Here is a 27,394-nt window from a genome sequence, read left to right on the forward strand (position 1 = left end):
CTTATATGCAGAATTCATCATGCGAAAGGCTGGACTAGATGAATCCCAAGCCGGAATTAAGATTGCCGGAAGAAATATCAACAACCTCAGATATGCAGATGACACAACCTTGATGGCAGAAAGCGAGGAGGAATTAAAGAACCTTTTAATGAGGGTGAAAGAGGAGAGCGCAAAATATGGTCTGAAGCTCAACATCAAAAAAACCAAGATCATGGCCACTGGTCCCATCACCTCCTGGCAAATAGAAGGGGAAGAAATGGAGGCAGTGAGAGATTTTACTTTCTTGGGCTCCTTGATCACTGCAGATGGTGACAGCAGTCACGAAATTAAAAGACGCCTGCTTCTTGGGAGAAAAGCAATGACAAACCTAGACAGCATCTTAAAAAGCAGAGACATCACCTTGCCGACAAAGGTCCGTATAGTTAAAGCTATGGTTTTCCCAGTAGTGATGTATGGAAGTGAGAGCTGGACCATAAAGAAGGCTGATCGCCGAAGAATTGATGCTTTTGAATTATGGTGCTGGAGGAGACTCTTGAGAGTCCCATGGACTGCTAGAAGATCAAACCTATCAATTCTTAAGGAAATCAGCCCTGAGTGCTCCCTGGAAGGACAGATCGTGAAGCTGAGGCTCCAATACTTTGGCCACCTCATGAGAAGAGAAGAATCCTTGGAAAAGACCCTGATGTTGGGAAAGATTGAGGGCACTAGGAGAAGGGGACGACAGAGGACAAGATGGTTGGACAGTGTTCTCGAAGCTACGAACATGAGTTTGACCAAACTGCGGGAGGCAGTGCAAGACAGGAGTGCCTGGCGTGCTATGGTCCATGGGGTCACGAAGAGTCGGACACGACTAAACGACTAAACAACAACAACAACAACATATGGACTGTAGCATGCAAGTATTGCAGGAGACCAGCATTTAATATGAAGTGGGGTGTTGTATGAGTGTTTGCTACCATACATGTAAGACTTGCTGTTATTGAGCCTGGCGCCTGCATAGTTAGATCACAGCTTTTGACTTGCTTACTGTGGTCATTTTTCTTACTGCAAATCATTTTAAATTTGAGAACATCGAAAAGTGACACTCTTAGTCCTCACTTGTAGTCTGAAGCAGTACGTCACTCTGCTGAATGTGTAGACCAGCTCTGTGTCATAGGGTATGGCAACAATTTAGGCTTGCTGGGGTCAACTTGTGCTTGCAACAGGTGCACAGTGCTCAAATTCTGAAATACTGCTGGGTATTTTGTTTTCAGGGATGGCTGGAACATAACTTTGATTATATAGAATAGGTAGGTAGGTAGATCAGTGGAATGGCAATATATAAAGCTGTCTTTTGGTTCGTGATAAATATTTCAGCTTTTACCCACCTTGTTTTGTCTCTTACTAGGTGCTGGATGTTAGTAAGGAAGGAAAAGAAGAGGTTTTCTATGGGCCCACCTTGCCTTTTCCTTCTAATGGGATAGCTGCCTGCTTCCTTCCGGCACCCTACTCAACATGCCCCAACCTGCAGCCTTTGCAAGTGCCTCATCACAAGATAGGCACTATGTGAGAAAAGGAGCATGACTGATGAGAGAGGAAGCTTCTTCGTCCATCCTGATTTCATCTTCAAATCAACCAAAAGGGGAATAATTGTTCTGAAATTCTTTATTGTATTAAATGCAGTAGAAGCCAAAAAGAACACCAATGAAAGGGGGCCAGAATTGCACCTAGACCTTCCTACCTTCAAGCAGGGCTTGGGCATCTTTGCTCACTAAGTATTCTAGGAACATTTTATGCAGTTTATTTGGCTTCACACTTATAAGGATCTGCCAGGATTACTGACTTTCCAAAGTGCTTTGCAAAGGAGAGTGTGGTAAGTCAACGAGGAAACATAATACTACATATGCAATTTAATATATTTGGCAAAAAAGGGATCCTTGATTTAGTTCCATAGGTTGTTGCTTCTAGCGCTAGGTACTGTCAAAGACGTGCAAAAAATGAATTTTGCTTTTTCACTTAAACATATAAATTCTCAAAATGTGGGCTACAACTGTGATGAGTTTGGACTTCATTTTAAAAAAGGCTGGAAAAGGACTTATTTGAGTACTTTCTATTGATCTTAGAAAAATATTGAAGTTGTAACTGCTGTGCATTTTAACACTTCTCAACTGCAGGTGTAAGGAGCTCTGTTAGCCTCTGAAGAACCAGATGTTTCTTATGACTGCCTCATGGAGGTGAGAGTTAAAGGCTGGACTAAAAGCAATGTAGTTATTAAAAGTTTATGCTAGAGAAAAGGCAGCTAGGTGGTGCTATCAACAGAACAAAAGTGTCATGTAGAATGGAGGAGTGAGACAGGCACATTAAAGATTGTTGTAACGCCTTGCTGTAGTGTTCCCTATAGAATTAGACCAGGAATTGCAACTTAGACATAGTGAAGTTTGTTCGTTAAGCTTGAGTTTGTATGTCTTTGTATCCAAAGTGGTTTTTGAAACTACAGAACTAATTAGTAGAAACTTTTAGGAAAGCTGTCCCCACCCATCTTGCTTAATTCCAATATCTCCATTTGGCAAAAGTTGCAAGGAGAATAAACTCTTGTCTAGAGACCATTCTGAAATTTATTTTTGCCTATTTTGAGTTTGCCCTAAAGAGCAATTTAAAACAGCTGATTGAGCATCTGGCTCTGGGCAATTTTGAACTGCTATACTAGCCTTCCCAATTTTTAGCACTTACAGTTAACAAAAAAGGCAAGAGGGATTTAACAACTAAAAATGTATAAGAGAACATGGGAAACAGTATTTTCATTCACATTAACTTGAGGATCCTGTTGCTGGGGAAGGGTAGTAGCAACCAGCTTGAATGTTGCAAGGCAAAGGTAGTTGGCATTAAGATATGCTATGCACTGCCCCCTCCGCAAAGACAGTTTTGGAAGGGCAACTGTTACAAGAGTAACAGTAAAGAATATAGCCCTCCTTTCTTACTGTGGTGGTGGGCTGTTTCAATAAAATTAGTCACACATTTTCTGTATAGTTGGGAGCACTGGAAATTTGTATTGTTAGGAAACCTAAATATTGTGCTTTTTTTGTACTGGAGGAGCCTATTTTGAAGTCTGTATTACTTCCTCACAGTTGTCTAACGAACAGGTAGTTAGGTCAGAGAATGCTCTGGAGCCTGTGGATTTTTGGAGTGCTAAATATCAACACATGGCTCCCGAAATTATACAGATCCTTGTTTGGAAACAATACATCTCCATTGTCTAGCTAGCAGGAGCTGCCTTATGCTGTGTCAGCCTATTGCTCCATCTTACTTCTGCTGTCTGCTCTTGACTGGCAGCAGCTTACTAGGGTCTCATGTTCCTTTCAAGTGGGGATACCAGGCATTGAACCGGGGACTTTCCTACAAGTATGTGCTCTATCACAGTCTTGGTTTCCTGTCCAAGGAACAATCGTGACAATAAGAGTCCAAGTCTATGAATACCTGACAGTAACGAACTAGAACGCAGGCCCCAAGGGAGAGAGCCAGTCATGACGGCAAATGCAATGGGGCTCCCCTTTCTCTCCCTGACTTTTGCGCCAAATGACATGTCAGTTGAACAAGTGGGGCGATATAACTGGGTTATCACCTTCACATTTCTGCATTTGTTACTGTCTAGCCCTGTATAATACCAATTTGATGGAACATTTCAGTTTCATCCATGCAGGCCATCCTTACCGACAGCTCCAAGTTTAGTTTTATTAATGTGCAATATCTTCATATTTTTGAAAATCTTGGGGGGGGGGGGAATTGGTCAACTCACAGTTACAAGGGGAACTATTTTGTTTGTATGCTGTGTGAATTCCCAAATTAAGTTCAAGAAGCTGCCAGCTGCATAGGTAAAAGTTAATACCAGAAAACATTCATACAAATGTGCCTCCATTCTATATTACAGGCATATGTACAGTTTACAATAAAACTTTATTGTCTGACTACTGTATCATCTCTGCCTCGCAATATTTTTACATTTGAAAACTATTATGTGCATGCTAACTACTCTGAAGACCTGTACCACACACAAAGGTGTTGCAAGAGACAATCTGTTGCACACAAACACTTGACCTGATGAAACCACCCTTGCAAGGACGCAGTTTCTACAGTGTGTGCAGATAAGCACTAGAAATGGGTGGAGGGGACTCGTTACCTGTTTCCTTCTTCCACTGCATCCTGCAGAACTCCCTTACCTCCTGCTCTGATTAAGAGGTTTTGGAAGACCCTCTAGAATAGTGAGGGAGATAGCTTTGGAGGCTACAGGAAGACAACAGAATCAGCAAAAGTTCTCCCTCACCACTACCAATGGATCCCTCCACTGTGGAGAACAGGTGACATCAAGTCATGGCACATTTTGCATAGGATGAGTAATGCACATCACAGATCATTTCTAACCATAAACTCTTATCGGTTAAAATATTTCTTACCAGGGTGCTAATATTATCATCAATCTTTAAGTGCTAAAAAGCATTCATATCTCTTAACAACAGTGACAGTTGGAGATAAGAATTCAAATTTGGCATACCAAAGCAGAAATGTTCATTAAAAAATTCAGCTCTGGAAAATCTATTTGATGCAAATTCATTTCTCCCAAAGTATGTGTCTAACAATAAATTGTTTCTGGGTCTCTGACTGGCTTGTTCAGCTAGATCCAAGTTGTAGGAATTGCAGCATTCCCAAAACAAGTATGCATCTAGTCTGTCTGGTTCCTCTTGAGTTTTGAAAGAAACTGCTCACCGTTTTCATATTTCACTATATTAAGCAACCTGCCTATAATTGATTTGCAAGAGACACTTACCGTGTTGCAATCTCAAGCACAGGATGTTCAGCTTCACATCTTTAAACGTGGTAACTTGCTATGTTTTGCAAGGTTTGGCTTTCCAATTTGTGCTTTTCTAATGGTGAGGAAGACACACCTGCCATTCATTCAATGGTACTTCTAGTGTGGAAAGAAAGGAATAACTATACAGACTTGTAAACCATGCTTGTTGCAGAGGTATGCATTATCCATTGTTCTGGCATCAAATGTGCCTTGCAAAACAGACATTAAGACATTAAAAAATGCTCTCTTGGTATTAGAAAAACGCTTAAGTGTGAATGCATTTGGAGGACTGCCAATTAGATTTCAATTTGGAAAGGGAGCATTTCAGCAGGTCTGTTTATGACACTGCATAGCGACTAGTGCTTGCAATGTCAGATAAAGCAAATTTCAACAACCAAGTTTGTTTGTTTTTTACCAAGCCTACCTATAACTTTAATTCCAGTAAATTAATTAACTTGGGAAACCTGCTGCGAGTCCCACTGGATGAACTGCCCAACTGGATGAACATAGTTGAAGACTTTGCATCATCCAAGTCTCACATAAACTGAATTGCACGTTATGTCATATCACCTATGCATTGCTTACATGATTGTGAACCACAACATAATAGCAAGCCATGTGACCAAGACATTTCCCACTGTTGTTCGTATTAATAAAATGCACCCACAGCAGTAGCCACCTCACTAAGTCTATAGATAAAGGAAAGCTGGGGAACCTCGGGACTTTGGGCCAAAATGTGGCCTGTGGAGCAGGTGTGAGGGGTCCTGATCTGATCAGAAACCTTCCCAGCAGGCCCACCCATACTACAAGATCCTCTTCTACCATCAAAGAAATAACTTTGTTCTCACACTAAAGGGGGAAATAAAATGTCCATTCTGGCTAGAGAATTCCCATTTTTAGTATGTGACAAACACTCTAAAGCAGAAGGAAAGAAAAATTACAACATTTATGGACTGAGTAGGAAGAAGCAGATAAATTATTTGAACTAAGAAAGATATCCGTTTGAGCTAGGTTGAACATCTGAACTCAGCTAAAATGGCTGACAAAGAAGGGTCCGCAATAGTAACAGTTTCTCAAAGAAAACTTATTGAAATAAGCCAATGTGCACTTCTGGACAGCCGGAAGCAGACCTATTCACTACCACAGTGTTTCCCAACCTTGTGCCTCCAGATGTTTTGGGACTACAACTCCCATCATCCCTAGCTAGCAAGACCAGTGGTCAGGAATGATGGAAATTGTAGTCCGAAAACAGCTGGAGGCACAAGGTTGGGAAACACTGCACTACCATAAAAGAGGTGGTGGTGGGGAGAGGAGCAAAGGTTACTAACTTGCCAGTATTTCATAAGACACCGAAGGAGTAGGTACTGTTAGATATTCATTCCCCATGTTTGCATTCATGGGATTGATGTCTATCACATGACTGTATATGTGTTTACATTCCACAGAGTGGGAAGTGACGAAGACAGGATGTTTGTGTTACTGTGTGTTCCTGAAGTGGGACTATTGTCCTTTGTTCATTTTCTCTTTGCTGTCGGATGCTAGAGAGAGAGGGAGCCATGTTGCAGTGCTCTCTGTGTGTTTATATGTAAATAAACGTAGATCAGCCAAATGCTGAGGTCTGTTACGCAATTGCGCAAACTGTGGATCCGTAAGTGTGCTGATGTCAGTTGGCATCAGTCGCTGTGATGTTCGGGCTGGAGAAAGCTTTTGAAGCTCCCAAACAATCGACCAGGAGGGAGATAACATGCCAGTCGGGCATGTGTCTCTGCCAGGGTCCTACTTGCGATTAAGAGATCCTGACAAGTGCTTCAACAAACATTTGCAAACTGCCCACTGATCACCAGGGTGTTGTCTATGGCAGTGTTTCTCAACCAGTGTGCCTCCAGATGTTTTGGGACTACAACTTCCATCATCCCTAGCTAGCAAGACCAGTGGTCAGGAATGATGGCAGTTGTAGTCCCAAAACATCTGGAGGCACACTGGTTGAGAAACACTGGTCTATGGCATTAGAAGAGTAAGATTCCATCAGCAAATTCATACAAACGTCGTAAAATGCTTAGTATATTGATCTGATGAACAGATTGAGTGTCTGAAGGTTTTTTTTTATATATATAAAAGGCAAATTTGATTCTTAACCATTTTCATGCCTGTCTCAGTTACTATTTGGAATACTTCTGTCTCCAGACATGAAATGAAATCAAGAAATTGAGCACAATAAGCATTACCTATTTTCTTGACAAACTGGTCCATTTAGATGTATCCATTTAGTGTATCTATGATAACTTGCCAGGAAAACTATACCAAATACTATTTAGATTTTTTTTATAAAAAAAACAACCCCCCATTCTTTCTTCTATCATAAAAGGTATCTTTTACACCCCCTGGATCTTAGAAGCTTTTGTAACAAGGAAGAGGCTTCATCACTTAATTTGAAATGAAACTCTCTTGTAATTTAAAACACATCTTCATCTTCCCAACAATAAAAAATGGAAAATTTTACAAAGTGGATGTACATATAATTGTGAATGCTGGCAATTAGTATGAAATTTTACAACAATGACCCCCCTCTTTTTACAGTATAACGGGCAACCATTTGATGCTTAAGAAACTAAGCAATTGGGTGGGGGGGGGGAAGTGGTATGTGTGCTAGCCTTTTTTTCTTTCCCTATACTAAAGTGAAAATGTATCGGAGGCACCCAGATTCTTTCAAATTTACAAGAGGAGCCTGGATTAAAAGAGCATTGAAACATATAGCACTGTAGAAAATCATACAAAACTGAAAGATAAGACTTACCATCCAGATGTACAGTGCAACACAGGTATGGAGAATAGAAGCATCTCGGAGGAGGAAAAAAAGATGGAAAAACTTCATCACAAAAATGGTCCCAAAATACTCTAGAGCAGACCCTTAAACTATATACTAGTCTGTTTCTTACCTTGTTCATCAGCATGCTGATTACTGATGATGGAAACTGGTCAGGTAAGGTTCTCCACCAAGTGCACTCTCCCCTTGCAGAAAAATAAAATGGGGCCAAGTCCAATAGGCTTCCCACTTAAAAGTCCCAAGCCCTCTCCAAAGTTCTGAAAATTGCATGAAACATGTATATACAGGAGTGGACTGGAATGCAAGAAGAGGAAGTATGCATTCTGGCTGAGCGCAATACATTTCACTTACTTATAGAAGTGTCCATTTTGGTGCCTATGAGTTCATCTGCAAACTGAAGAAACAGCTGTGGTATGCAGAACACAACTGTTTCCTATTGGCTACAACAGAATGCTTCTTTCAAGCCTAATTCAGTTGGGAAAGAAGCCCTGTGGATGCTAGGAAAGGCCTCAATGGACACATGTACGCCCCTCCCCCACTGATGACACATACCACAGATACCAGCACTGTTGGTTAGAGCATGGTGCCGATAACGCCAAGGTTGTAGGTTCGATCCCCGTAAGGGACAGCTGAATATTCCTGCTTTGTGAGGGGGTTGAAGAACTATGATCCTCAGGGTCCCTTCCAAGTCTACAATTCTATGATTCTATTCCTTCTCGCTAATCTACTGCCTTGGAAAAGATGACATAGTTGGGGAGGAAACGAGACGGATGGAAAAGGAGCCTTCATTTGATTCTGTCACCCACTAAAGAGTTTGGTGGGATTCTACTTGGATCTGCTACAATTGTTTTGCAGGCCCCAACTGTTATCTACTAATAACTATAAATTGACTAGTTGAGATTTGCAGGTACCAAGATCCTTACTAGGGTCAAACAGATTTGGTTCAGGAGTTAATTAGCAGTATACTTTCTGAAGATATTTTTTTTAAATAGTAACAGCTGGTGATCTAATAGGACACCCCCCCCCCCCTGCTCCAAAGCATACATGCAGGGGCTTCCTTCATTCTTCTATGAAGAATTCCCCACTGCAATGTGGAACATTCCCCTTTATACAGATGAGAATAATAAAGTAATACATGCACAGTGGACCTTCTGGAACGCAGTCTACTGATGGGCTCCTTTTATCAGTTTGATGTGATCACAGCAACAGCTGTCACACCTTTTCAAAGCCAGACATAGTTTAAAACAGAAACAGGTTAAGAAGCAAGTCACAATAAAATGATTTTTAGTTTGCAATCAAATAAGTTAGAATACTGTACGGTGGTTACACTGACATCAATCTTTCTAGACATGCAATTATAAATCAGGGTAACATAATTCTGTCCCATACTTGCTTTGAAGCGGGTTCCATAGTCAGAATTTGTGGTCCTGAATTTTATAAATGAATTTACCATAAAAACAAAACAACTTTATAACAAAGCAATGTTAAAATGAGTATAAACAACTTTTGGCATCCACACACAAATATATACAACACAGAAACGGATCAATGCAGCTCAGTTTCCATCATTTTTTGTGGGCTGTAGAATCCCTTTTTCAGTTTCCTACTTTCTGGAAGTTCTCTAGTTAACCAGCTAGCAGAACACCTTACAAACCTCATTTGCAATTAATCCTATCTATTGCATATAGCCACAGATAAATGATCATTGGTCAGTGGTCATTTGATAGTATTTTGAAAGGTAGTTTGTTAATAAATCTTTAAACTGACTGCTTAACTGGAAACATTAAGAAGTAATTTTTTATGCACTGAGAGCAATGTTACTTGTACATAAACCTTTAAAAAAAAGAAATCCCAGTTAAGTATTAATTACTGTATTCTGGAAATAATAAAAACCACTCTGTTCAGTTAAACAGTTTGTTCTATTATTTCAGAAGACAGAGGCTTTATTTTGAAGAAATCTATGCTTAAAGACGTTATCTGAGACTCAGATTTTGAAGGCATCTCACTTGAAGAGGCTTAATTTTTCCCCCTCAAGAAATGGAGGCCTTTTGAGATGAATAAAACTCCCAGGTGTAGGAGCTTACAAGACGCTACAATGCAGGTTCAAAAAGTCACTTTCATAATGAAAAGAACCTCCATGCTCTGCAATATTAAGTAGCCTAAGAGAGGCTTTTAGTTACTGTATTATCTGAAGTAATGATAGTTGATTTAGGAAAGAGATAATCTGCTACCTTTACATAAGAATACGGTAACAATACAGAAAGGCTCTGAACAAGATTATGGAGAAGTTTCCATGGTAGTAATTGATAGACACACACACACACACACAAAAAAAACAGTCTTTCATCATTAACTCTGAAAAGTTAGTTTTGACTTTGCCGCCAAGTCCATACAAATCACTACTGCAATTCAAATGACTTGTAAGTTGCTAAGATTGTGTAATTTAATGGCAGCGTGAATTCTATACATCAAATAAATTTGGAAATTACAGGGAGAATTATGATAGAGCTCAGAACTGTAGGGATAAAATACCATAAACATTCTGAAATATCTAACAAATCCAATTTACTACGTACAAAATGTAATCATATGTGATGCAAAAAAAAAAGTAAGCAGAGATTTGAATTAAGATGTTTTTGCACCTGCATTCCTTGCTCCCTGTCTTAGAATCTGGTTGAAACGTTTTTTTTCCTTGCTAGGGATTCTTATACTGATAATAGAAAATTGGGGTGGTGGGGAGAAAAGGAATTGATGACATTTGTATAGTGACCTGGGTAGAAATCCTTATAACTGCAATAGCCCTTGTTATTCAAGTATGGGAGTGCGGCTCGCTCCACCGTACGAGGAGCAAAACCGTACAAGGACAACAGAGAGGAGGGTTAAGAGGTCGAATTCTGCAGTGCACATCTACACATTTTTAATACAGGGACAATGTGAGGACAGCTGTCACCGTTCCACGCAACACGGACACCCGCTCTTCTGTTAACATAAGGGGGCTGAAGCATCCTGACCTAACCCTGGCCTTGCTTAGATTGAACCCCCTCGCAGCGGCCAAGCTCATATGAAGTGTTTGTGAGCAAAACATCACTCAAGGTGTCAGAATGAAAGGCCTGACAGCCACAGCGTATTGATTCATTAGAGCAGAAAAAACTTTACTGTTGGAGATTACCTTTGCTGCTGCCCTTTGACTATTTTTGCTTTAAAGGGGGGGGGAACTTCAACAGTACCTGAAGTCATCAACTTTCCTTTAGTTGTTGTCATTACCTTCTGATAGTCCTTGCTACTACGATTCAATGGTTTTGCAGTCCGCCGTATGAAAAGAGGAAAAGATCGGCGCTACTTCCTCACCCCACCCACGTTGCGTGCAGTGTTAAAACGTTACAAGGCTGCCGAGGGACAACGTACACACATTTTAAAGCTAAGACAGCGTCCACCTGTAGACAGGGAATTGGCAGTCTCCATGACGGACCAGCATTCCTTGCAATGACTGCGCTGAAAATAACGATCGGCGTGCTGCTAATGCGTTTCATTCCCCAGCTTCAGTATCTCCATTTGTCCAGCCTCTCCGAGCAGAGATAAGAGTCTTTTATAGGCTTCTCTGTTAAGGAGTAAAAAAACAAACAAAAACAAAAGCATATAACACTTTAATTAAAACCAGCGTCATGGAGTTTGAGAAATCAGTCGTGTCACTCGTAGGTTACTTAAGGGGAATTTGAGGGAATCATCCTCAGAACTGTTCTGAAGCTTTGGGAAATGAAAAATCACGCCGAGTACCTGTATAAGCATGTGCAGAATGTCTAATGAAAACCATGGCCATGCCAAAGAGCCAGCAAAGGTTGTTTTTCTAAAACGATAGACCAGGAGCAGAGATGTGGGATAGCTCAGTCAGTAGAGCATAAGACCCTTAATCTCAGGGTCATGGGTTCGAGCCCCACGTTGGGCAAAACTATTCATGCACTGCAGGGGGTTGGACTAGATGACCCCTGGGTTCCCTTCCAACTCTATGATTCTAACCTTTTCAGCCGGAGGGCCTCATTCCATTCTGGGTGGAGCAACAAACGGGAACATTCTACACAAACTCACACACCCCTCACTGTTCTCCTTCCAAGGAAGCAAGAAGCATTGCCAGAGCTCAAGGGCACATTTCAGCTGTGACGAAAACACCCAAGGAGGATGTGAAGCAAGGCCAGATAAAGAGGCTGGGAGGGCTGCATTTGCTCTCTAGGCGTGAGGTTTCTCAGCCCTGCTAGACACCATAGTTAAGACTCAATCTAACTTCGATTTAATATGGTGCACCGAATCATCTGCATCACTTGTATCTGGTTAAATGGAGACCAGGTGGATATTGTGATACAGATGCTAGTCTGCTTCAAGAGCTGGGTTTCCTGGCCAGATAACCCTGTATTCAAAAATTATATAAATTAGATAAATCAGCAATTATTTAAGCAGAGGCCATGACTTGTGTGCCTATGTTATGTCAGTAACAATTCCTTTGACCTTAAGAAGTGGACTCACATAAGGCATAATGAGTAGAAGTCCTTAACTGATCTGTGAACCGCCCTGAGACCTCTGGATAAAGGGTGGTATATAAATTCAATAAATAATATTATAATAATATAAATAGTTGCAGGACTAAACTGGCTTCTGTTTCAACTTCCATAGGCTACAGAAAGCATCAGCATAGTTTCAAAACCCCTGAAATGCAAGAAATGCAGTAGCTGTGGGGAGAGACAAGCTTTGTATAAATCAGCTTCCTTCTGATAAAAGATATTTGCCAAATAATATGACTTTATTTCCTTCCAATTCTGAGAGCCTGCTTTTCAAGCACATACCAGACCTTTAGTGTCATACTAGCCTATTACTTATAAATGGAGTGGGCGGAGACCCACTATATGATGTTTGCATGGAAAGCATCAGATAATTAAATAAGTATTTATTTGGGCAATTTATATACCGCTTATATTTAAACAAAACTCTAACAGAAAATAAGACAGGGTTCACACAGCCAAAAAAGCAGAGTCCTTTGCAAAGCAGTCAGGCTCCGATAGTAGCTTACTGGCACATTTCAATGCAAAGCATTTAACAAAACACAAAAAGGTGTTTCATTTCATAAATCTCATCCATATTTGCTAAGTATCTAGGAAGATGTTAACTCTGAATTCTTTCTTCCTGAAAGAAACCTACACTGTAAGTTTAAATAGGCATTTTGTGGAGAGAGTGAACTTCTGTTCATCACCCAAAAGCAACAGTAATCCCCAAACATACCTTTGCACAGTGTTTCTGCCAAGACCTTGTTTGTACTCTGAATTCCTCAGGGCCTCTGTCATAGCCGGAATCAGGCTGATAACTAGAGACTGGTCCAAGACTGCCACTGCTTCCAAGATGCTGTAAACTTGATTATCATACACAGTAGTGTAATCTTGGATAAACTGCCTGAAGGAAGAAACAAGGGCATTTAGTGCAAGGTACAAAAAAAAAAAGATTCTCAGAAAACAAACTCTACTGAATAAATGTGTACTTTTATTTGAAAAGGAGTCCAGGGAGCTCATAGGATCAGATCTAGAAGCAGCAAGAAAGGGAGTATGGTAATAAAATATATACACATTTCTAATATAAAAAATGTAAAAGCTAACCACAAATCCAGCAGGTATACAACACTTATTTTTTTAAATACAGTATGTGCTGGAGAAAGTACTCAATTCAAAACATTATGGCAAACCATAGTTTGCACAAATAACAATTTAAAACTGTGATGAAAAGCCCTTTATCAATTTCCAATACCACAAGTGATCTAAAATTCCACCCTGCGCCCTGGGTGTCATAAGGGTAAGTTGACAAAATCATGTAGAGTCAATGTTAATCTTAGGAAATTTGAATTTCAGAGGGATACTGAGCTTTCCTTTCTGTCTAGCTCTTGTTGAAGAGGTGTGCCAAATTTAAATGAAATTCTCCGGCCAAAATATGCACCCTTTCCTTCTTTTAATAGTTCATCATTTTGATTCGAGCTTTTAATCTGAGAGGAACCTATCTTGGTGACCCCCCTTGTCCCCACTTCTAAGTGGACTCTAGCACCAAAAGAAATGTAACTACTCACTTGACTGCAAGTCTTGCTAGCATGAGCTAATTCTGAATTCATATTTTGAGGTCAAAGATCCCCCCAAACTTTCTTACACAAATGCTTTCATGTTTTGAATGTTTTAAAATACCTGCTTTTAAGTGGATTTCCAAAAAAAATTATTGAGAATGTCAATGTTTTGTTTTGTATTTTTGTAAACCACTTAGAGGTTTCCTAACAATCAAGTGATAAATGAATGAATGAATGAATGAATGAATGAATGAATGTAGGGAGCCCCAGACAAACCCTCACATTCATGATTCGTTCAAGCCTCTAGGTTGCGCTGGCTTAACGGTGGTGAATGCAAAGGAACCCCAGGCACAGATTTATGTCAGGCTCCTAACTGCAGACCTTTTGCCCTCTTAAGGCATAAAAGGAGATGGAGGCAGGCACATCAAAGCCACAGAGCAGGGGTAGCCAATACACTCCTGCTGTCCCTCACTCAATTCTAACCACATGGGAAAATTCAGCATCTAACAGGGCTAAAATAGTACTTGCTGATGATGGTGTGATAATTTCACAAGAGTAAAGCCACCCACACTCCATGGAGGTTGAAGGCAGTTCCCTGCCAGGGATGATATGCAATTCTGTCCGAGGATTATCCTAACATGTGCCCCTGTGTTTTTAAGCCTGCACTGCCTTCTTTGTACGATGGCATTAAAAATCCACCGAGGGTGGGGGAAGGGAATGTACATGGCTTTGTTCTAAATAGTTTCCCCCTTTCTTGTTTTGGCCGATCCACATGACAACCCGCTTTGCCAAGAATGGGAGTACTATAAACAATCAACTTCAAATTATGTTAGGGATAATTAGTTGCTTAAAAGAACATGTTTTCTGTCAAATGCCTTGCAATCGTTTCAGTGCCAATTGGCCAGTTTTCTACTTACCTAAACACAGAAGTCAGCTGGGTGGCAAGCTCTCCTCCTGACCCCGCTTGGCAGCCTTCTACAACGCACTGTAGAATCTCTGTAGACAGTTTTTTAACTGAGGAAACAAATCACATGGAGCTTTCTAATAGACAATAGAGGGAAACAGCTCTGGGAGACAATATAGGATTGCTTCTCTCTGTGCGATACACATACACAGACACACAGACACACACACCATTTTGAGTGGTACAAGCTTAAACTGATGCAAAAGGCTCATTCTGTTACTACAAGAATAAATTACAACTGGCAGTAGCAGATTTTCCTACAAACCTAACACACTTTAAAGGTAAAGGGACCCCTGACCATTAGGTCCAGTCGTGACCAACTCTGGGGTTGCGGCGCTCATCTCGCGTTATTGGCCGAGGGAGCCTCCGTACAGCTTCTAGGTCATGTGGCCAGCATGACTAAGCCGCTTCTGGTGAACTAGAGCAGCATACGGAAACGCCATTTACCTTCCCGCTGTAGCGGTACCTATTTATCTACTTGCACTTTGACGTGCTTTCGAACTGCTAGGTTGGCAGGAGCTGGGACCGAGCAACAGGAGCTCACCCCATCATGGGGATTCGAACCGCTGACCTTCTGATCGGCAAGCCCTAGGCTCTGTGGTTTAACCCACAGTGCCACCCATGTCCATTTACCTAGGAGTAACTGTTTGCTGAACTCGGTGGGCCTTACTTCTGGCCTTTGTAAGGCATGTGTTCATGGCATACCAGCACCCGGCTTGTTTTAAGCTGGCAACCCAAGAAGGCACCCTAGTCTACTCAAGTGCCTGATAGGTTTGTGTGGATGTCAGCATGCCTGTAGATAGTGAGCTGCTCAAGGCATAGACCTGTTTCTTTGCTTATGCTCTACAGGAGGGGTAGGCAGATTTCAGACTTGTGGGAGCTATCTTGTTGTGTGCTAGAAACCCCAAATGGAAAGAAATGCAGTTCAAATATAGAATTCTAAGCCAAGAACAAGACTGAACGAAACCCAGTCCTTCAACACACAAAAATGCACTCCTGGTTATTCCCCCCACCCCGGCCTTAATTTCTGCAGTGCAGTTTAATAGAAGGGGAGTCTGAAGTCCTTGACCATCTTCCTCAAAATATCCAGAGAGCTAGTAGATCCCTATGTACGTTCTGCCCATCCCTGTTCTAAAGTAATTAAAAAAAAAAACCCAGTAAGTTCACAAGCTCACCTTGTGGTTCGTTAACCAGCACAAGGCATTTCAACACAGAAGGGAGGAGCAGCTGAACATCACACATTTCAATGCTCTTGGTCCTCCGGAATGCTTCAATAATGAAAGCAAGAACTGAAGCCAGGCGAGGAGGAGGGGCATGACCTTTGAACGACAGGTAACTTTCACTGGAAGGAAATCAGAAAGGCGCCAAAAGTGAATTAGCACTGCCTATCTCATGTTCTTTTGGATAAATAACAATATGGCAATTTATTCACATTTGCATATTATTCAAACAAATCCATATGCCCTATTTCAGCTTCCACTCAAATACTTTTATATCTACGCGTTTTTTTGATGAGGTCACCTCACCCTGCAGATACTATCCTATCAGGAGGTTGATTCTGCACAAAGCTGGAATCAGGCCTTCAGTGTGGCACTTCCCGCTGCATATCAGACAGGCACCTTCTAAACTCTTTCAACAAGCCTTCTAAAAATCTTCATCCCAGCTGGTACCTATCTTGGGGTTGATTTTATGTAAGTGCTGTTGCGATAAACTGTTGTTAATATTTATAAGTGTTTTTTAAATTCTCTGTGCATATATGGGCATGTATACACACACAAACATTTATATCCCACCAAGGAATATATAACAAAGGAACTCAAGGTGGCATATGTGGAACTCTTTACTTTTATCGTCACAACAGCCGTATCAGGTAAGCTGGCTGAGAGGCAGGTGAAGCCCAAGGTGAGCTTCATGACTGAATTTGAAGCCTAGTTTCCCAGGTCCTAGGCCAGCACTCTAACTACTACAACACACTGCCGCTTGATAGATACAACTGTTTATATATAAGTAACAGTTTTATCTAAGTTGTATCTGTAAATCGCTCCTGGGTGCCTCATGAGAAGTGACGCATAAACAAACAATCATTTCTGTGCAGTTTTTCTTTTAATAAATAATAATAACAACATGAGTACTTTTCTAGTGTTTAACAAAATTGGCATGTCCCTGAGTGGTTTCCTAACTTCCACAACTTTTTCTATAATAATGCAAGCTTCCCCCCCCCCGAAACTCTTTACCTGGAGAGAATGGTAATGTCAAATACATCATTTTCCTGGGCATTACCTGATGACTTGCATAGTGGTCTTACGGAGATGCGAGACTCCTGGGATGGTGCTGCTGCTGCATATGGCCAGCAAAACAGGGTGTTGCTGTCCAGCTCGAGGAGCGGAAGGTGAGGAAGAGAGGAAGCGCCCAAAATACTGCTGAACTGCATTTCCTAGCAACTGATTCAAATAGGCCCCTTGAGTCTGAGACTGGCAGCATATAAATGACAAGCCCTACGAAATTAGATGGGGGGGGGACACAACACGAGGAATTCACCATTATCCATCTTGTACCTAAAACAATTCCCATTGCCAAAAAGTCTGAATGACCGAGCAAAACTGAATGTTGCTGGCTACATAATGGGGGAGCCTGGCTTATATTTCCTGAAAACACTACAGGGACTGTCATCAATTTCTAATGCACATAAAGAGGTTTTGGAGTTTTAAAAAAGACAGAATAGGAATTTTTGGGTTTCATGAAAACTTCATGAAACTAAAGGTAGAAACACTGGAGAAGTTCCTTCAAATGATCCTAAAAATGTGGTATCAAATGCAGAGCAGCATAATGAAGCCCAGGGTGGGGAAGTCCACAACGTAAGGTTTGAAGTAACCTGTGGGATTTGATGTTTGTAATGTTTGAAAGGTAATGCACACCTGCAACTACAAGAAAGACACAAGAATCAGAAACACCCACCAAAAAAGCAACCCACACAAAAACAAAATACTTCAAGTGAGATGAAAGGCATGCTGGGGGGGGGGGAGAGAAGGGGGACATTCCATGGGGCAAAAATTCTCTTGGGCATCATTGTGGCTCTAGAAGTGTCATTTAAAAAAATATCCTTATACTGTATTGCTTACGGATATTATTTTTATAATATTTATCTTTCACTTTTAATATTTACTTTTCAATATACTCAAAAACGATTTGATTTCAGGAACTGTAGCTTAGACTTAAAAAAACCCGGAGTGGCATTTTGCATGTAGAATGGAGCTTTACTGTATCTCACCCATATGGCGCATCTGTTTCATACCTGCGTTATCATTTTTCTTATTTTACATGAATCTTTGGTGGGATTTTATCCCAGCTAAGAGTTAAGGTGGGTTTCTGTCCATGAATTTTTGTATGCTCTGTGTATTCTCCCTCACTCCCCCCCCCCCCGCCCTCAATCTGTATAAGCAGATTTCTTTGAGAGTGCTTCCAGAGATTGACAGGAGCGGAGGTAAATCACGAGTCTCCTGTCATAAGGGTTATTATCGGAGAATTCACGAAGACTCTTACTTGGAATTCACACTAGCAAAATGGTCAAGCATCAGTAACAATAGAAAAAATATATCACGGCAGGTTCAGGGGAATAGAAGAATGGGTGAAATGTTTTCTTTAATTCAATGGAGAATCAGTAATCCGTGCCAATATTGTTTGTATGTTTGCACTGTTCCACCAAATATGAAAACACAAAACTGAGTTTTGTTAGAGAATGCAGTTAGCACGATGGAGTTGGTGTACCATAAACATTCCATCAGCATTAGCAGCCATTGTTCATTCTACTTGGAATGCGGAGACTGCCAGTAATAGGTTTGAAAAACTTTAGACCAGAGGATAATTTTTAATTTTTTTGTCAATCACCTGTCTGATGAGTTAATAATCTGTGTCTGCTTAGGGTAAGAAAATTGGCCCGGGAATTTTATCTTGGAATTAATACAAGTGTAGATATGCATTGAAGGAATAACTAACCAGGATTTGTTCAATAGTAGCTACAACAGACAGGCTTGACAGTGAGTAACAATAGTATCCAGGCAATCATACTACTGATGTGCCACAAATGTACCAAAATTGATACATGTGGACAAGGCCGGCTACTTAACGTCTATGGGCTTACTTGCAAGACCATATTTTAGCACAAGATTGTAGCCCCAGCATGGGTAATGCTCATTTCCATTACGGCACAATCAAATTATAAACCCAAGAGATGAAGGCAGGGGAATCTAGAATCCCTTGTCCTTTGAGTTACCTCTCATATTCTTTTCCCGGGGAGCCATCAAAAAGACTCCTATAAGCCACAATTTGGGAATCACAAGGCCTTTAAAGAACCCCAAGACTTCTGTGAAAACTTCTAAGGTTTTAAGACATTGTCTCTTAAATCAAAACTGGTTTATCCCATGAACAGAACTTGTTATGATTTTTTCTGTGTTCAGAATGCTACTTGGGTTGAAGTGCCTACATGCCACCTTCACAGATTGGCATCTACTTTTGATATCATAGGGAAGTACTCTGGGCTATTGGAGCCATAGCAATACATATATCCAGGGTGGAATCTACATACTGATATTTTAATGTACTGTATTTTAATGTATTTTTAATCTTTTGTTGGAAGCTGCCCAGAGTGGGTGGGGTATAACAAATAAATGGGTGGGTTATAAATAATAAATTATTATTATTATTAGTTCTAGAATTGCTTTTTTTCAAAGTGTTTTTAAAAATACACTGAATTTTCTATAAGGCTCACCATCGCCATCTAGTGTCAACTTGCATATTGCACTTAAAACACACTTAACACATTTTATTTGCATGTGTATAGCCAGCTCCTCTCCGCAATGAAAACTTTATATATCAGCACCAATATCAGGAATATATATATATATATATATATATATATATATATATATATATGTTGCTTTTTCTTTATTAATTATATTCTTAGCTTATTTACAAGATAGCACTCATATGTTTTTCTTTAAAAAACTATAAACAAAAGTTCAAAGATTATACAGTATACTATTTAGTTGATGAAAACTTTTAGATCGAGGATTTTAATAATGGTTTCTTTTTCCTTGTTTAAATTCTGTACTTATGTAACTGTATTAATCGTTTAATTTTGTTATAAAGGTTATACAGTTTTTAAAAAAAACTTACTACAACTGTTTCTCTCATTGTGTGAAGAAATCATTTTATCTCAATTATTTCCTTAAGCAAAGTTCCAAAACCATTTAAATAGCTTTCAGCCCAACTATATCAGTGAAAGCTTATCTAGGTAGTAAGTTTCTTCAGGACTGTTGTCTTAGCTTGTAAAACGTTTTAGGGAAGGATATATATCTCTACTAGATGTTTGAACAACCACCAATATCCATGAAGCTGTGTCCCATTAACAGGACTTTTAAGATCAACTGTTCAACCATATGTAAAAAGTAAAGGACCCCTGGACAGCTAAGTCCAGTCAAAGGTGGCTATGGGGATGTGGCGCTCATCTCGCTTCAGGCCGAGGAAGCCGGCATTTGTCCACAGACAGCTTTCTGGGTCATGTGGCCAGCATGACTAAACTACTTCTGGCGCAACAGAACACCGGGATGGAAACCAGAGCGCACAGAAACGCAGTTTACCTTCCCGCCTGTTTATCTACTTATATTGGTATGCTTTCAAACTGCTAGGTTGGCAGAAGCTGGGACAGAGCAGCAGGAACTCACCCCGTTACGGATTCAAACTGCTGACCTTCTGATCAACAAGGCCAAGAGACTCAGTGGTTTAGACCACAGCGCCACCCACACGGTGTATGTAAAAACAACAAGCCTTTGTTGCCAGCCATTAATTTTCCATATCTATCTATCTATCTATCTATCTATCTATCTATCTATCTATCTATCATCTATCTATCTATCACAGACATACACACCTGAAGAAACAGAGGAAGATTCTCCCGAATGGCAGACAACATCGCTGCAGGCAGCTCTTTGTCTTGCTGGAGCACAGCATGTGGCAAGAGCAAGCAATCTATTATGCGGAACAAGAGCTGTTGTGCTTTGGAAGTAGCCAGTATGGGTGCCCAAGACTTCACAAGGCATCCTATTGAATAAAAACCCAAAAGACAAAATTGGTAAAAAGAAGAGGGAAGGCATAAACAGGCTTTCTGCTAGGTTGCATTTCCCTTGGTTGTAACTATAGCAACCAAGTGTCACATTTTCATATAACCCACTTTAGTCAACCTGGGAATAGTGAATGTCCATTCATAGCAAAATGAGTCATAAACTTTGGGCTAATAATGGGTGTGATTTTTTTAAAATAAACAAACAAACAGTGATTGGATCTCACAACTTAAAAGTGGCACCGTGTTTCCCCTTTCGTGCCTCCATTCATCAAAAGACATACCATATCAATAAAAATTAAGTTGCATACCGTGCCAGTACTTTCCCCATGACTGCTGCCTTGATTCAAATCAGAGTTCAGCTGCTTTGAAAATCTTTATTGTTGTCTTTCAAGCTACTAGGCCAGGCATCCCCAAACTTCGGCCCTTCAGATGTTTTGAACTACAATTCCCATCATCCCTGACTACTGGTCCTCTTAGCTAGGGATCATAGGAGTTGTAGGCCAAAACATCTGGAGGGTCGCAGTTTGGGGATGCCTGTACAAGCCTTAGTTGCAGTATTATTCTAAATCTGTTTCTTTTAAGTTTCAAAGGTCTGTCTACATATTATGTGGATTACTAGTGCTATGTCATTGCTACACCCTCTTCCACCTGCAACTATGTGTACACATGCTGGAAAACAGGGCTCTGACACGCGCATAACAAACAAGGAAAAGACTGAGACATTTGCTGTACTGCAATTGTTAATATGCAAGCAACACAGCACTTAGAACCACAGAATTCTACAGCCAACCCTTTGTGGTTAATATACATGAGAAAGAATGCTCACTTCTGGCACTTTCCTCCTGCATACAAAGTACCTGTACTTATGTATATATGCTATATCAGGGATGGGGAAGCTATGACCTTCCAAAGATTGCTATAATACAACTCCCATCACCCCTGACCACCCCTGGTAATGTCAGGTGTGGTTGATGGGCTCTGGAGCCCAACAACACCTGGAGGGCCACTGCTAAACCACCTTATATAAAACATTTGTCTATACTAGCATGGATTTGTTGTTTGGCTCCAATTCCTGTCAGCCCCAGTACAGGAGACTCTCAACTTACGCAGGGGTTTTGTTCTGGGGATAGTGAATAAAGCCAAAGTCATGTATAGTCAAAACACATTGGGGTCAATGGTGGGTGGGATTGACAAGGTTTTCCCCCAGACGCCTGCTCTCTTTCGATTTTTTTTTTAAGCATTCGGTCTCTAGAGCATAAAGCTGAATGCAAACAAGTTATATGCCCCTAAATTGCGAGTTGCATGTATCTTTAAGTGGATCACACACACACACACACACACCCGGCCCAATTTTATTTCTGTTACATTCATTATTCTAAATGAAAATCCTTCAAAGTTCGCTACAATCTTGCGCAGGGTAGCCACAAACAAATCCCACTGAAATCAATCTGACTTAAGTTAGTTGCCATGAAGTTCCATTTCATGGTTTTCAACTGGACTTTGTTACAGCTTCACCTTTGCTGGATTGTTACCAAAGGGTCTAACTGGGAGTATCATACAGAAATAAATTAGAATGCCCGCTTAGTTTTGCATATATTGTTTTCAAGCTATGCACTGTAATCAATGAAATAGGAAATGCTTTTTTAAAAGAAAGAAAAACACAGGGAGGATGTATGTAACTGAAACCAATACAGATAATGGAAGAGAATGAAAACAAGCTTTTACAGACGTTATTAATATAAAAAGTCAACCTGTCATCCCTGAAAATAAAGGCAACTACACTAATTTTGTGGAGTGGAACATAACACAGAAAAAGAGCAGACACTTAACAGCAGCTCCAGTGGTGCTAATCTATTTTTTAATAACTATTCCATGGGAACATCTGAAATAAAACTGCTCTCTTTGACCCAGACTACTATGTCCAATGGTCCTTAACACTGTAATTTACGCTAAGATGTTTCAAAGCTGAAAGACACAATTGTCTGGCAGCATATGCATAATATCTGAAAGAAAATTCTTCTTGTTTTGGTTATTAATTTTCCTTGGGCTGAATCAATCAAGGCTAAAATAAAATAAAAAACAGCAATTTATACGACTTACATTGAAGATTCAGGAACAAATGTAATTATCATTACTGTTGTTATTAATTATATTTACATAGCAACACTGGAGATCAATATTATATATAAGAGCAGGCTCAATCTCTCTTTAGGTATCAAACGTTCTGTCCACCCACTTTTCCTTGATTCAAAACATTCACTCCTCCAGAATCATGTAAGAGCCAAAAACACTGAGCCTCTAAATATTTTGCTCTTGCCTTTCCTCTGAAGCACCCTCACACAAGTGCACAGCTATATGGGATTTAGTCTATGTGTTTGGGTTCTCCTCTATAATCAGCTCTCAATTTATGTGGGGTTATGTTCTGGGGATAGCACATAAAGCCAAAGTCATGTATAGTCAAAACACACTCTCTCTCTGCACCTTCAAATGCTCTCCCAAGGTGAGTGCAATGGCAGGTGGATTGCTTGTGCCCCCCCCCCAGAAGTCAGTCCTCCTTTTTATATATTTTTCCAGCCAAGCACTTAAAGTTGAATTCGCGCAAATTGCAAGGTAGCTGTACCATCTTTAATCTCAACTAGAATAGGAGAGAAGCAGTTGCCTGTGAGAGGCTCAGGTGACCTTAATGAGGGCCCTGCTCACGTGCAGAGCTTTCCCCAGCCTTCCTGATGAACAAGTCACGTATGCAAGTCTCACTGGGCTAGTTGCAGACTTGCCCTTCCACAAACATAAGGGCTCCTTTTCATCCACAGAAGGAACCTGGTTTCAGTGGAGGCTTCTGATGGGCTGAGCAGGGAAAGGAGAGCGACATTTTCCATTTTTAACAGTTCTTATATTCCACTCATAACCTTGTAAATGTGTTGTTACGTTTCTCAACCACTGTCTGCCCTAGAAAGTGCACAGGAATGGTGTCCACGTGTTAGGGTTTTCATTGTGCATGTGTTAACATGGAATGTATACACATGGAAGCATGACAGTGGACATGTCTGAATGAATGTGAGAAAGAGGGAGAGGAGGGGAAGACCACCACCTTTGCCATATTTTCCAGTCATTCTGGGGCAAAGCATTAGGGTAAGGAGAAATGGCTTCTAGCAGAAATTTTTTAACCCTCACACACACACTCTCTCTCTCTTAATTAACTATTATATTTTCTCACTAGGGAATCTGCCACCAGGATCAGTTTCTTGATTAGACAGCACCACTTGAAGCAGTGGTTCTCAAAGGATGTGGCAGGAGAGGATGGCAAGTGTGGCAGCCAGAGTCAAGGACAATCAAAGAAACATTTTAACATTTCAGTGTAGTATAGTTATCAACCGACCCAGCCCAAATATGGATATTTTGGGAATCTTATGTAGCTGCATTGTTTTATACTTTCTGGGTGCCCAGATCATATGATAAAGTAATTGTGGACTATGTTGTAAATCAAGCACTGCTAGGAGTTGTTTCTTCTTGTCCAACCTATTTCTTATTAATAAAAAAAAAAGATGTGTAGCGTCAGCTAATTTTTATTCTGAAAGTGTGACCCGGAGAAAAATGTTTGAGAACCACTGACCTAGAGAAAGAAAGACAGTGTTTCAAATGTCAGTAGAAACAGTCCACATGATACTTAATGCCCTGGAATGCCTTATAAGGCAGAACTGTTTTTCTTCTCAATTTTGGTTTCCATACCAAACAATTGGGAGGTGTTTTTTTAAAATAAAAAATCACCCCTTTGCATAATTTTATATAGTAAAGGAATATGTGATATTTACCTATAATTCTGTAGGTGAGATGCAATCCTTCCGCAGGTCCTTTCTTTGTCAAGTAGGGTTTTACATATTTTAATACATCACCAAGGTATTCCAGTGCCTTTGCCACCATGGCTGATTTTTCAGCTAGTGTCTGAAGTCCACTGTAATTTTTACCAACAGCCTGAGACAATGAAAACAGGTGTGCAAATAGAATTAGTATAAGATGATAGGTCTTGGTTAATATTCCACTGAAATAAAACAAATGTTTCTTCAAATGTGGGCCCAAACATTGCATTTTCAGAATCCTCCAAAACTGGTATTTATAGGAAATACTGTACCTTAACAAACTGAAAAACAGCTTCATTAGGGTCTTGTTTGGAGAGTGAATCATCAACATGAGCCTTTGCAAAGATATCTCTAACTTCTGGAAGTTTTAATATCAATCTTGTGAGCTCGGTCAGTTGTTCCATATAAGCCTTATCTATTGGTTATCATGAGAACATGAAAAATAATTGGCACGGATCGACAGCAAGTTCATGCAGCTTTGGATTCAACTCTAAATTTCCCCTCCCACCCTTGAGCCTGGGGTGCTAATCAGCATTCGCGACTATGATTACAAAATTGGACAATCAATTTTCAGTACTCAACAGCAAACAAAACAAGAAAGGCAAAGTAGTCTCACTCTCCTGCAGGGGTAGCCAATGTTGTGCCCTCTAGATGTTATTGGACTACAACTGTCACCATCTCTGACCACTGATCATACTGGCTGGGGCTGATGGGAGCTGAAGTCCAGCAACATCTGGAAGGCACTGCATTGACAACCACTATGTCTGGTGGGTTACAATAAACGACAATTTGCATAATACAGTGGTGCCTCGCTAAACGAATGTAATTCGTTCCACGGGTCAATTCGTGTAATGAATTTTTCGTCTAGCGAGCTGCGGTTTCCCATAGGAATGCATTGAAACTTAATCAATTCATTCCTATGGGCTCCGGGGGACTGGCGGCGGCGGAGCTTGCTCTCTTGGCTCGGGGAAGGCAGGCAGGCAACCGGCAGAGACCAGCGGAACACAAAGGGGAACCAGCTGCAGTGCGGAAAGAAGGCAAAGGAAGATCAGCTGAGAGGCGCTGACAGCTGTCAGCGCCTCTCAGCTGATCTTCCTTTGCCTTCTTCCCTGCTACAGCTGATTCCCCTTTCGCTAGACAAATGCCTTTTGCAAATAGGTTTTGTGATTGGATGTTTTTATGGCCACGCTTCTCAAGACGAAGCGGCGGCCATAGAAAACCTTGTCGTCTTGCGAGGCAACCTCTGATCGCAAAACCTATTCGTATAGCGAAAAATTCGTCTAACAGGGCATTTGTCTAGCAAGGCACCACTGTATTCCCAATTGTTGACTTTAGGCCATGCTTTCTACTTATGTAACTTGAGCACTAATTGTTTTTCCAGAACAATTATTCAAATATGTGAAGGGTTGTCACATGGAGATCGAGCAAGCTTGTTTTCTGCTGCTCCAAGGGGTAGGACCCGAACTTACAATAAATGAGATTCTGACTAAACATTGGGAATAACACAGATATTCTTTAATACTTGTATATTAAAGAAGCATACTTACCAGCTGTTCGCTCAACATCTGTCCTGATCAAAGTATCAGGAGGCTGATCGATAAACATTTGCAAAACGCATCGAAACCAAGACTGTACCAACAAGGGTTGGTAGGACATATGACCCATTCTAGTAAGAGCTTCAGACAATTCACTGCAGGAAAGAAGAATCAGTAAGGAAAAAATAAGTAGACAAATAGATAGGAAAGTAACCCTTTGTCCTCTTTTTTTTGTACCTTTCCCCCTGTGTTTTCATATGTAACCCTCTGCCATTGCTTGTCGCCAGGGGATACTTTGTGCACTGTGAAACAAAATATCATGCCTGCAGTAGTACGAGAAATAAAGCTGCAACAAATTCTAGAATCATAGCATTCTAGAGTTGGAAGGGACCCCAGGGGTCATCTAGTCCAATCCCTTGAAATGCAGGAATCTCAACCAAAGTATCCATGACAGATGACCATCCAACCTCTGCTTGTTGTTGTTGTTGTTTAGTCGTTTAGTCGTGTCCGACTCTTCGTGACCCCATGGACCATAGCATGCCAGGCACTCCTGTCTTCCACTGCCTCCCGCAGTTTGGTCAAACTCATGTTCGTAGCTTCGAGAACACTGTCCAACCATCTCGTCCTCTGTCGTCCCCTTCTCCTAGTGCCCTCCATCTTTCCCAACATCAAGGTCTTTTCCAAGGATTCCTCTCTTCTCATGAGGTGGCCAAAGAATTGGAGCCTCAGCTTCACGATCTGTCCTTCCAGGGAGCACTCAGGGCTGATTTCCTTAAGAATGGATAGGTTTGATCTTCTTGCAGTCCATGGGACTCTCAAGAGTCTCCTCCAGCACCATAATTCAAAAGCATCAATTCTTCGGCGATCAGCCTTCTTTATGGTCCAGCTCTCACTTCCATACATCACTACTGGGAAAACCATAGCTTTAACTATACGGACCTTTGTCGGCAAGGTGATGTCTCTGCTTTTTAAGATGCTGTCTAGGTTTGTCATTGCTTTTCTCCCAAGAAGCAGGCGTCTTTTAATTTCGTGACTGCTGTCACCATCTGCAGTGATCAAGGAGCCCAAGAAAGTAAAATCTCTCACTGCCTCCATTTCTTCCCCTTCTATTTGCCAGGAGGTGATGGGACCAGTGGCCATGATCTTGGTTTTTTTGATGTTGAGCTTCAGACCATATTTTGCGCTCTCCTCT

At 40.8% G+C, this 27,394-nt stretch overlaps 2 protein-coding genes across 5 annotated transcripts in view; one reads left to right on the plus strand and one right to left on the minus strand.

Moving 5' to 3' along the window:
• Window positions 1–5,310, plus strand: part of KLHL32 (kelch like family member 32) — a 77,068-nt gene extending 71,758 nt beyond the window's left edge. For all 3 annotated transcript variants that reach the window (XM_035109348.2, XM_060272607.1, XM_035109356.2), the window contains one exon: window positions 1,388–5,310. In XM_035109348.2, coding sequence (XP_034965239.1) covers window positions 1,388–1,549 — 162 coding nt within the window. In that variant the 3' untranslated portion in view covers window positions 1,550–5,310. The remainder of the gene's footprint in view (window positions 1–1,387) is intronic.
• A 1,625-nt stretch (window positions 5,311–6,935) lies between these two features.
• The window catches only part of MMS22L (MMS22 like, DNA repair protein), an 82,420-nt gene continuing 61,961 nt past the window's right edge, over window positions 6,936–27,394 (minus strand). Inside the window, exons 17-25 of one of the 2 annotated variants that reach the window (XM_060272605.1) lie at window positions 26,215–26,357; window positions 24,940–25,082; window positions 24,623–24,782; window positions 20,622–20,791; window positions 16,976–17,190; window positions 15,871–16,037; window positions 14,649–14,745; window positions 12,912–13,079; window positions 6,936–11,244 (exon numbers count right to left, since the gene is read on the minus strand). In XM_060272605.1, the coding sequence (XP_060128588.1) occupies window positions 11,163–11,244; window positions 12,912–13,079; window positions 14,649–14,745; window positions 15,871–16,037; window positions 16,976–17,190; window positions 20,622–20,791; window positions 24,623–24,782; window positions 24,940–25,082; window positions 26,215–26,357 (1,345 nt within the window). In that variant the 3' untranslated portion in view covers window positions 6,936–11,162. Of the gene's footprint in view, window positions 11,245–12,911; window positions 13,080–14,648; window positions 14,746–15,870; window positions 16,038–16,929; window positions 17,191–20,621; window positions 20,792–24,622; window positions 24,783–24,939; window positions 25,083–26,214; window positions 26,358–27,394 lie in introns of those variants that run through there. The other variant, XM_060272606.1, reaches the window with a different exon arrangement.

Source organism: Zootoca vivipara, chromosome 3 (assembly GCF_963506605.1).
Source record: "Zootoca vivipara chromosome 3, rZooViv1.1, whole genome shotgun sequence".
In the NCBI taxonomy this organism is placed as follows: domain Eukaryota; kingdom Metazoa; phylum Chordata; class Lepidosauria; order Squamata; family Lacertidae; genus Zootoca; species Zootoca vivipara.